This window comes from Pararge aegeria, chromosome 13 (genome assembly GCF_905163445.1).
Source record: "Pararge aegeria chromosome 13, ilParAegt1.1, whole genome shotgun sequence".
Lineage (NCBI taxonomy): Eukaryota > Metazoa > Arthropoda > Insecta > Lepidoptera > Nymphalidae > Pararge > Pararge aegeria.
Window position 1 is genome coordinate 5,807,534 of NC_053192.1, and position 12,747 is coordinate 5,820,280.

The 12,747-nt window shown below is 36.9% G+C and overlaps 1 protein-coding gene across 1 annotated transcript in view; it reads left to right on the forward strand.

Annotated features, from left to right (window-relative positions):
* Positions 1–12,747, forward strand: part of LOC120628850 (olfactory receptor 4K2-like) — a 32,879-nt gene that overhangs the window by 18,869 nt on the left and 1,263 nt on the right. The window contains exon 2 of the mRNA XM_039897489.1: positions 12,088–12,306. Coding sequence (XP_039753423.1) covers positions 12,088–12,306 — 219 coding nt within the window. The remainder of the gene's footprint in view (positions 1–12,087; positions 12,307–12,747) is intronic.

The window sequence follows — 12,747 nt, forward strand, 5'->3', positions numbered from 1 at the left end:
CGAAGTCTATTTAATCTTTAAAAAAACCTCGAAGTAATTTTTCACTTATTAAGTAGGACGAAAACTTTTGTAAGAAATAACCAAAGAGTTGAGAACATACAGAATCCTCATTCAGCCATTATTGCATCCAGTGCATTGCGTCTAAAAACAGAGAAGACGCCCCGAACACTCACGCACGTTACATCATACAAACGATACCCATTTTCCTCATTTTATGGTAAACGTTTAAAACATAAGAGGTAAAACTGTCAACTCAAGTGACTAACCGACTGTTCGAGAACTAAAGTGGAGTTGTTTTTGAGTCTTCATTATTAGTCATGTACATCCGTGTACATACTGTATGTTCTTAATTCTGTGGGAAAAAACCTAGGCTATTAACAAGGCGGAAAAGTGCTAAAAACATTTACAATGATAGTTTGCGGGCCAAGCAGGTTGATCAACAGATAGTAACTTACTCTAAATAGCCATCGTGTATGAACAATGTAACACTTCACAGGGCATATATTAAATAAATAGATATTCTACGACAATACACACATCGCCATCTAGCCCCATAGTAAGCGTAGCTTGTGTTATGGGTATTAAGATAGCTGATGAATAATTTTATGAATATACTACACAGAAATACTTATAATATAGGACAGATAAACACCCAGACACTGAATAACATTCATGTTCATCGCACAAACATTTTTCCAATTATGGGAATCGAAACCACGGCCTTGGAGGCAGAAAGCAGGGTTGCTGGCCACTGCGCCAACTGGCTGTCAAACATATAAGGAGCACGTCCTGCAACATGTCACCCTGTGTCCATTAATTTGAGGCGTAGGTGTTAAGCCTCGTGTAAATAAAGAATTACACCGATAATTTCACCCTTCAGACCGGAACACAGCATTGCAACAATGCTGTAGGTACTTCCTCGGATGAGCTCTGCTAAAAAAGCTAGACAAGAAGCTTTTTACTACTACTTTTGCAAGTACTATCTCAGTATAGTTCAACAAGTACATACCACGATAATATTTTGGATTTGTCGATATTTCGACCCAGTTGCATGGATCGTGGTCACGACGGGACTGCGTAGATACGAGATGTCAAGTTGGATGTCACGGGCAGAAATATCGACAAATCGTTGAACTATATTTATGTTGTGTAAGTGTTGATTAACCACGAAAATCTTAGTTTAAAATCTTTAATTACTGTCTAAGTGCTGAATATGAACGAAACATATTAATTATTTACTGGAATTTTAAACAGTTTGTGTTCTATGTGCAATGCCCTTTACAACCTTTGTTTGTCTACAATCTTAGCCTTCCTTGTATTATAAGCGATGTTATAACATTGAAGTCATTTCATGAATAATTAGTCCTTACTACAAAAAGTTTAAACGTATTTTTTTCAGTTAGATAGTAAGAGTACTTTGCACGGGTTAACCTGAGACTACTTTTTACTAGACTGACCCAATTTGGGACTATTTAATCTGGGTATTCAGTTCAGGATTCAGTTAGATAACTAATGCAGTATACAATGTAATAATTTGTATTTATTGTTGTTATAATAAGTCTTTAATGCTGGTAAATAGTATTTAACATTGTTAAAACAATAAATATTTATAAGTAGAAAATAGGGTTAAGGAAGTTTATGAACTAAATGTTAAGCCCGGAATTCAGTTAGCCTCCCGTCCTAAACGCATGCCTTTCGAAAAAGCCCTCATCTCAGGCTTTCCGCTCGTTTCTATCCTTTACTGAGTAACCATTCATTCTCGGAATGCTACTTTCTTGAAATTATCCTCGCATCGCTTTGTCTCCCTCTAGTGTCATTTATTATTTTTCTTTTCTCTCAACAAAAGCCCCTGCCATTTGAATTTTCTGCATACTGTTTCGACTTATTTGAACTTAGTCTTTCCTTTTATCCGTTTTATCCGAACCTCTATTCTTTACGCCCAATATGTTTATTTTTATTTTCTTGTTGTTTCGTTCGGTAATGCCCAAGTTTGGAATGCGTTTTTTCATAGTACTGGAAAAACCTGAGGAGTGATGAACCAAGCTGATGGCCCACCTGGTGTTAAGTGGAAAACCATAGCCGATAAATAAAGCGACACTTTACATGTTCTGCAACATGCAGTCCTCTGTCCATCAATTTGAGGCGTAAGTGGTTAGACTGATGTGCCTGTAATTACACTGGCAACCGCATACATCAGACCGGTACACAGCATTGCAACAATGCTGCTTAGCGGCAGAAATAACAATGGCGATGGTAATTCCCCGGATGAGCTCTGTCACAAAAAGACGCTTGCCTAGAGATTCACTCTTGACATAAATGTACTCATATATATATAGGTATAGATTCTATAGGTCGTGGGGAAAATGGAAGCTGGAAAGGCATTCCTGAACTTTGCGGTGCGAATCAGAAACGAGGATGCAAAGTGCTTTGTATGCGTCCATGGTCGGCCGATTAGCGCAGTTGGCAGCGACCCTGCTTTCTGGGTCCAAGGCCGTGGGTTCGATTCCTAAAACTGGAAAATGTTTTTGGGATGAACATGAACGGTTTTCAGTGTCTGGGTGTTTTCTGTATTTAATAAGTGTTAATGTATTTTATTCATAAAAATATTCATCAGTCATCTTAGTACCCATAACAAAAGCCACGCATTCTTTTGGCCTGTGTGGCTGTGTGTGTTGACGTAGTATATTTATTTATTTATTATTAATTGATGGTAAAACAACTACGTAGGCTAGATATGGCGGGGTCAAAAACATTGAAAACATTTGTTTATCTGACATTGGAATATAATTAAGGAAATCTACTAGGATACCATAAATTTCGCGCAGGTTAATGCTAGCTAATTAATATACACGGCTTACCTCTGAAACAGATCGATCAACCAGCCACAGCACGTGAAAATGCAACACATGACGGCTCACTTTGCGATTTCATCAATCATCACTGAACTGAAATTAAACAAAAGCTTATTACTAATGACAAATTCCGTACATGTTTCACTTACTGAGTACGTTTGATGAATTGGTGAATAATTAATGATTTATTTTTTGAACGACTGACAAAAAGGTGCAGTACCTCTGTATACTGTATACCTTCAAACAATATCTCTATATATATCATGTAATTTTAAACTTAATATATAAAGCTGAAGATATTTTATGTTTGTTTACTTGAACGCGATCTACTGCTCCGATTTGAAAAAATCTTTTAGTGTTGGATAGCCCATTTATCGAGGAAAGCTATAAGCTATAAATATCATCAGATTAAAACCAATGCATAGCACAAACGAAAAATGTTTAAAAATCGGTCTATTTTTTCGAGCTTCCGCTGGGTGTTCCCCTTTAAAAGTTAAAAAAAAAACTCCGCGCCAGCTTATGTCTATCTTTTAAGGTTGACTTATCAACTGCTAGTACTTTATAACATCAAAAGTTTCGTATTTGCCACACCCGTACTCGTTTTTCTCGCAAATCCGAAGGTAGAAAATGTAAACTGTAAACTGTTTTGCTTGTGAGATAAAGTGTTTAAACAAAAAAAACTCGAAGACAGTAAGGTGACCGCCGAGTTGCGCAGTGGGCAGCGACCTTGCTTTCTGAGACTAAGGACGTAGGTTCGATTTCCACAACTGGAAAATGTTTGTGTGATGAACATGAATATTTTTCAGTGTCTGGGTGTTTATCTGTATATTATAAGTATTTATGTGTATTTTATTAAGTAAGCTACGCTTACTTTGGGGCTAGATAGCGATGTGTGTATTGTCGTAGTATATTTATTTATTTATTATTTATTTTTCAGTTAATTCTTTATCGTTTCTATATTACGGTTAGGTATACGATAGATATGGAATTCCTATTGATAAAAGTTCCCAAACTCAGACCGATCAGTTGCCAGATAATCCGTCGCATGGGGCTACTCGTGCAAGTTACTTGCACAAGATATTTCCATAAGTTAACACTTGTTAGTTAGCCCTTGACTGTAATCTCACCTGATTGTAAGTGATGATACAGTCTAAGATGGTAGCACGCTAACCTGTTGAGGTAATGGCAGTTACATTAAACCGATACCCCTAATCGGTTTCTATGCGCCATCTAATGTACCAGAACGCTACAGTGACTTGAAACTACTTATTGAGTTGCATGCAGATAGTTATCATTTGAAAAAGCACAGGTTGCGTGTGTACTTGAAAAAAGTAAGTATGCTTTGAATTTATTTTGGAAAAATCTATATAACTTTTTATCATAGCGAAGAGAGCGTTAAGGGCAAATCGTCACAGTATCGATTGCTTTAAAACTGCCGTAGGTACACGCGTACGCTGTCCCAATCATTCGCTGCGATCGACCGCAATGACGTTTGCATCGTACCGGAACGCTAAGTCATTTGCTTAAGTATAATAAGTTTATAACCCGCAACTGAAGCTGCGTAGCTATACAATACATATAAAGACGAGTTGGTCGGACCCTATTATGTGGAAAGTCGACAACAAACGAATCGCTGGCAGCCGCTGGAAACAAGGTTCCCAGGACTGTGGATTTTGGAACTTCCTACATAATACCTATGTCCAGCAGTGGACGTCAATCGGTTGAAGTGATGATGATGAAAATACATTTAAACTTACATATTTCATGCATTAATGCAAGTATCAAACTATTATGTTTTGACTCCGGCACTTGCGTTAATTTTATTCGCACTATCATTACTGATAGGTATATACCGCAATTTTCAATTTTAATAGCAAAAGAGATGCTAAAAAGAAAAACATTGTATTTTACATTGCGCTTTGAAATTTACACAAAAACAGCGTCTGTAATCTCTTTGGTGAAAAAAGTTTTATTTTGTTGTTGTTATTCCACACCACCACTGTTACCACTGGAGACCACACTATTATTACTGGAGGTTAGTGTTTCAACATTTATTGTTCATTGTTTCTAGGTTCAACCCCCTTTGGGATAGGCAAAGATCGAAATTCATACAGTCTATTCAGTCGGTATAATAAAAACTTTTTGACTGTAAAGGGAGTGTTTATATCCTCTTTTGCCTATATATATGTTTTCGCAAAACCGGCAAGTTCCTACGACGCTATGAGCCACTCAAATTCGAGCTATAAAGAATCCATCTGTAAAATCACCATTGACGAGAATACTGTACTCAAGCTTCTCAAAACTCTAAAAACTAATAAGGGAGCCGGTAGCGATGGTATTCCTCCAATTTTTCTAACCAAATGTGCTACGAATCTGGCGAAACCTCTCACGATCATCTTTAACCTCTCTTTAAATGTCTACTGCAGTTTCCCAGACATCTGGAAACAAGCACTAATAGTCCCCATTCATAAAAGTGGATCAAAAACTCAAATAGAGAATTACCGACCTATCTCTATTCTTAACGTAATGAGCAAACTTTTCGAATCAGTTATTTATTCATACATATCCCCAATCATTTCGAGATCTACCCCTTACGAGCAGCATGGCTTCATGAAAAATCGTTCCACTGTTACCAACTTAGCAGTCTTCACGGACTATGTATTGCGAAGCATGGATGAGAGATGCCAGGTGGATGTGATCTACACGGATTTCGAAAAAGCTTTCGACCGTGTGGATCACGTGATCCTACTCCACAAGCTAAGCGTCCTAGGAATAAGCGGGAACTTGCTCCGATGGCTGACTTCATACATCAAAAACCGTATGCAGGCTGTAGTAACGGGCAGTGCTAGGAGCAACTTTGTAACCATACCGTCAGGGGTACCCCAAGGGTCTATCCTTGGTCCCCTCTTATACAACGCCTATCTTTATGATATTGGTAGCTGTTTCAGCCATGCGCAACATTTAATGTTTGCTGACGATATGAAAATTTTCCTTAAAATACGTTTCCTTGAGGATTGTTCTCGGCTGCAAGAAGACTTAAACAACCTGAGTAAGTACTATGCCAGGAATAGAATTATTGTTAACGTTAAAAAATGTCACCACATTACTCTATCCCGTAAAACTAGCTCAATAACTTACGACTATCAAATCAATGGTTCAAACATTGCTAAAGTCCATACCGTCCGAGACCTGGGTATTAAAATTGACACTAAACTATCGATGAATGACCACGTCGAAGTTGTGGCGGACAAAGCCTACAAACAACTAGGATTTATTAAACGAGTAACACGTAATTTCAGTAATATAGAATGTATAAAAACCTTGTATTTTGCGTATGTTCGTAGTATTCTCGAATATGCATGCAACATTTGGTCACCCTATTATATTATACATACTCATAGGCTTGAATCAATACAAAAACAATTTCTTAAGTACCTGGCCTTCAAAGAATTCAAAAAATTTAACAGTTACAAAGAAGCCTGTACTCATTACAAAATTGACTCCCTGGAACTAAGAAGAAACCAAAGTGACATGCTACTGCTACAAGCTATTTTGACTGGACGAATTGACTGTCCTAGACTGCTGTCTGCATTTTCACTCAATGCTTCCTCCTTTAGGCCTCGAAAACCGCAGCTATTACGTGTACCAAAATCAAATACAATCTACGCTCGAAATTCCGTGCTTTTACGCCTGGCACGTACCTATAATAAAACTTACTCAGATATCGATCTTTTTCACTTATCCAAAATACAATTAAAAACAGAAATATCTAGCCTACATCGGAAACTTAATAACGTGTAAGTTATAATATTTATATTAATATCTATAATAGTACATAAATACATATTATCAATGCATACTCTCTCTCACACACACGCGCACACACACACACACACACACACACACACACACACATACATACACACACACACACACACACACACACACACTACAAACACACACACACACACTTTTGTAATTATCTTACTACTCTTTTGTATTATTAATATCTTGTTAAATTGTAAAGCTTGTTTAAATTGTTTAGTTTCTTCAAATTTCCAAACCTGTTGTAATTAGTAGTTTAAGTATAGCATTTAAGTAAATTGTCAAGCTAAGGATTGTAATCCTATTTGGCCTTATTTTAGCATTAAGTCTAAATGTAAAATTATATTGTATGCAACGCTGTTGATTACAAATAAATGAATAAAATAAATAAAATAAAATAAAATATATATATATATATATATATATATATATATATAATATTGTTACTTCTTTTGCTTTATTTGGCTTTTAGGTGTGCCAAATCAACACCTTGTACCTACTACGCGAATGTCACGTATACCTGCTTGGAAGACAATAATAATATTGTTTTTGAAAGTGATCGAAACAAAGAAAAATCATTTTAACGGTATCAGAAGTGTTTATATCCTCTTTGGTTTTTATACATACTTATTATGGAGGGTAGAGGTAAGGAGAGTCATCTTATATGGGAGAAAAGTTGAAAAAGTGTCCAGTGTATGCGCTAAATAACAGTTCAAAAATCCTCCACAATGGCGCTGGTGGATGCACAGGGTATGGTATGAATGTAGCAATCGTAGATGAATTGAAGTATGCCGAGTTAAAAAATTTAATGTCATTATCGACTAAACTAGTTAATTATTGAGAATTTCAACAACTTACGTTGTACAAAATATTGTGGTAAATATAACCTTACTTCCTTGTATCTCCATACTTCCTTGTTTATTTTTCAAGCTAACAATATTTATATTTGGCGCTTCTTTTAAGAGTTACCCTGATGCAAATGTGGCGCCATCCTAATTTAATACATTTTGACTACACTTTTTCATATACACAGATGACTCTCCTTACCTCTACCCTCCATAATACTTATTCTTATTATTGTTTATGAAACTGGTTCAAACAAAAAAAATATATAACTACATCCGCGTCGGTAGGTACATCCTCGGTGTTCCAGATACAGTCTATTGGATCTGCCGTAACTTTTTATTGCAGCAGGTATTCTCGGACATGTATCTCCCACATACCTATACGAAATAAAACTAGATTCACAGTCATACATTCAAAGGCATATAATATAAACTAGAAAATAAAATAATGTACTCGCAATAAACATAATTAGTGTTTGTAAATAACGAGCATCATAGTTCTGTGGCATTTAATTGTGTTTGTAGGGGGAAAATGAATTCATAAGTTAAACTAGGAGATGCAAAACAACAATCTGGATTAAATAAAACGTCGTGTTTATTAAACGGTTTTATTTTGCTCGGACTGTAACACTCTTGTGTGAGTCTAGTTATTTTTACCCCCTCTTGTTTGTCGATTTATCTGAAAATTACACTTTTAGTTTTGATGACAATGAATCCGAATCCGAATGTCGGTTCCGAAACTTTTGACGGCCGACTGGCGCAGTGGGCAGCGACCCTGCTTTCTGAGTCCAAGGCCGTGGGTTCGATTCCCACAACTGGAAAATGTTTGTGTGATGAGCATTAAGTGTTTTTCAGTGTCTGGGTGTTTATATGTATTTTCTAAGTGTTTATATATATATAATTCATAAAAATATTCATCAGTCATCTTAGTACCCATAACACAAGCTACGCTTACTTTGGAGCTAGGTGGCGATGTGTGTATTGTCGTAGTATATTTATTTATTTATTTATTTATAATGAATATTCAGTATTACTCTAAATCCTAGATGGCCGCTGCCACAAACTGGCATTTTTTTACCTTTTTTTAATCGTGAATAACAAATGAATCGTTTTAACGAGTAGAAAAAGTGAAAAGTGCGTTTTCAAAAAAACAATACCTTTGCAAGATGGACGCCACTGTACTTTTATATTGTCTCTGTCACTTGACACTAGCAAAGTACATTGTGCTGTTTTGGCACTTCGACAAGCCATAAATGAAAAGAAGAAGAAGAATTGTCTCTATCAATACTAGATAAATACAACGAATTTTTTCAGCATATAATCGTAATGCAAACATTTCCAAGTAATCGTAAGTAAAACAACCCCATTCAAGTCATGATTGAATATCGTGTCTATGACTTAGTGGTTAAAAATGAGATGTGGTCTTTGGAAGGATTGATAGGTTAGATTGCAACCTGTGATTACCATAAAATAATGGGAAAATCATTATTATGCACTAAAAGCACTAAATAGATGGATAAATATGTACTAATAAGTAAAAAATAATAATTAGGCAGGTACCAGGCAGATACAGTAACACTACAGCTACAGTAAGTGAAAACGTTATAAAAGGTAACATTCCACCGGATATAATAGTCGGTCGTAGTTTCCTTGAGTGGCTGTAGTAAGTACTTTCCCCCACACACTTCCGTCATCGCAGAGCTTAGCAACTAGTGGCCGTTAACGACCTGTTTTCTTTCATTTGTGTTTCGTTTCTGTATAACACCGATCTTTGTTTTAATAAGAGTTCAGTTCGAATTAAAAAATCCAAAATTGTATAAAAAATTATAAATTAATTTCAACATCATATATGACAGTAAGTCTTATATGCATAAATTACTCGCCAATGGAGTAAAAACATAACTAGCGGGCAAGTATTTTTTGAAAGAAATTCAGGGATATTCGTTTGCTGTTACTCTGACCCTGTAGCTAATGAGATGTTTAGGATTATGAGAGAGAAACTCTTGGCTAGTTACAGTCAGAAGAAGGTTCACTACAACGTGTGTACCGACAAAATGTTTACACAAAAACGTTACCTATTTTATGCGCTATTTACGACATGAATACCTCACAAATATAGCGATTTGGATTTTATCATATACACTATCTTAATATATATAAATCTCCTGTCACGATGTTTGTCCGCGATGGACTCCTAAACTACTTAAGCGATTTTAAATTAAATTGGCACACCGTGAGCAGTCTGGTCCAACTTAAGAGATAGGATAGCTTAGATCTTTAATTATAGTCGCACTTTTATTTTATTGCAAATTATTTGTCTATAATTAATTGATAGTCACATGTTATATATACTACTATACTCATTTAAGGCTTAGCGATTCTGAATACTTTAAAAACAAAATCAAACGCAGACGAAGTCGCGGGCAACAGCTAGTAGTTATATATATTATTAAAATTTACATAACATGCTGCATTGTCGTATTAGGATAACTTTTTCCTGTAATGACAAAAATGTAAGATGGGAATAAATAAATAAATAAATAAATAAATAATAGCGGCGCGAAGCAATTTTCGTTTATGCGTAATTACGAAAATATTACACCGGGCTTTATTCGCATTAAGCATCGAGAAGACTATACAATTCTGATTATTGAGTAGGTATAAACCGGCTTTACTTTGCGGAAGTTCATAAGAAAATGAAGCTCAATATCTGCCGCTCCCAGTCACCATAAGTTTCTGGTTCAGGTAAGCCACACTAGTAGGTAATTTTTTTTTATTCTCAGATATGGAGCCATAGTTATAAATGTTACAGATTTTTTTATTTATTTTATCGAAAAAAATTGTAACGATATACGTGTAAATACATAATTATAAGTATCTTAAGCGTTTTATTTGCCGAACTCTACATTTCTTCAACGAAACTGCGTTGCCAAAACAACCTGTAAGTTAATTTGCTTTTGGTAAAATAAAAATAAGCTGAAGCCCGTCAAGGAAAAGTTGAAAACAAATGGGTAGGTAATTGCGCATATTTAACTTTTCTCGGAGAACAATCATGCCAAAGGGAAATGCCAGAAAATTCCATCACAGATTGTCACAAAACAGTTCACGCCTCGAGGATATCGTTTAATATATAAACTGTTTACGTAACCTATTTACTATAGCTTCCGCTCGCGACTTCATCCGCGTCAAACATCTGTTATCTCACAAAATTAAAAAAAATCTCAGGGTAGACAAAGTAAAGCCTTGTCACTCTCGTTTCCGACTCCCGATCGATCATATTTTTCTTCTTCACTTCCTGGGGAGACGAGTTCAATCCGGGGATTAAACGCACGCAGCTCTTACTTTTCAGAGTTCAGTGCGTGTATAATTTAAGTAATTAATTAAAATATCACTTGCTTTTAGTTGCTAGAAAACATCTCGAGGAAATCTGCATGTCTGATAGTTTTCATAACGTCCTGAAAGTCGTTAGAAGTCTACAAATCCGCACTTGGCCAGCAAGGTGAACTACGGCCTTAACCCTTCTCATTCTAAGGGGAGATCCTTGAACTGTAGCGGGTCAGTAATGGGTTGGTAATAATGATGATGATATCGTGGGTATCCTATCCCCCACGACTTTGTTTGAAAGGCATACGTGCTGGCCACCAGATAGATCGAATTTATAAATGTATGCAAAGCCACGTTGCGTGTCGCACTTTCGCTTCTAGTTATATTATTACTATTTTACACCACCACTAGACGCCGGTCGCACTTTGTCCCGTAAAGTTTATATAGATATGAACTATAGTTTCACTCGCTTTAAATAGAGAATCTACTACGGTTAGTACCACATTATACAAACTGACAGGATTTTAATTTCACTCCACCGTAAAAAAGGAGTGCTATTAGTTTACGTGGGTATAAGAGTTTTTCGGACCTATTTTGATGCAGTTTGTTACTCATATTCAAATTCAAAATTTATTTATTCATGTAGGCCTATCACAGGCCTATTCTAATGAAGCGTTATACATATATGTTTACATAATTGTAAGAGTATGGTGATAACTTCGTTAGCCAACTTCAGCCTAAAACTACAAGGGTTCCAAACGCGCCCTGGTCTAAGAAGAGCCCACAAAAACTTAGCCGGGTACTCTAAACCATTATTATAATAAGGGTATGCGTATTCTCCTAACTGCCTCGTTGGTCTCGTGGTTATAATATTCGACTGCCAATCACAAGGCGCTGAGTTCGATTCCCTGGTCTGGCCAATGAGTAGCATTGGGTGATTCTATAAAGAAATTCTTAGTACCGTGATGATTCGGTCCCATGGAGAGCTTGTAGCCGTCGATACTGCACCTGGTCTATTTACGTTCGTGCCGGATCTGTCGTCCCATCGTACTATGAGAGCGAGCCAAAAGTGTGAATATCTCCCGTGTAGTTAACAGATCTCTCTGCAGTTTGGAGTCATTATTTGAGCATAGCCTTAATATGTGTACCGACTGATTGAACGCTCATAGTCGAGGTCATTGAGATAATCACCAGGTATGGACAAAAACAATGGTTTCTAACAATACTGTTCTTGTCCACAGCCGGCGTCAGCGTCGTCAGTGCTACTGGTACACTTAGGGGCTGTGGGGGCGCTGGCAAGCGGCGCTACACTGTGCGCAGGTGGTGGAACCTGCGTGTGCGGTGCATTGCTACACGCACTACACCCTCTGCAACTTTGGACTGTCTGCGGCTTGCATGCTGACCGCGCCGCTGCTATAGCCGCACCTTTGCACTACGCGGCAATTGTCTCCCCTAAGAAGGTTTTTCTATTGTATTTCTATTTTCTGACTCTACTTTAATAGAATGCCCCATACATGCAGAGCGTTAAATACATTAACTACTCCTTTTATACTCCCCGACCAAACAGATGGCTCAACTGATCGACTGGCGTGAAAAAATATAAACTGACCAACACTTCGCAGGGCATGCAAGGAACCCGTCTTACCATGTACCGCTCTGTGTCCATCAACCTAAGGCAAAGGTGTTAAGCCTCAAGTGCTTGTTACACCGGCAACTACGCCTTTAGACCGGAGCACAACAATGCTGCTTGGAGGCAGATATAAGCGTGGCGGTAAAAATCTTGCCGCTGGTTAACACACACTTGTCTCTGCTAGGGAGGTCGTTGTATTTACTCCGTTCCCTGCATAAGTATTCTTTATGCACTCTCAATACATAATATTATTTGCCAATTATAAATGTTA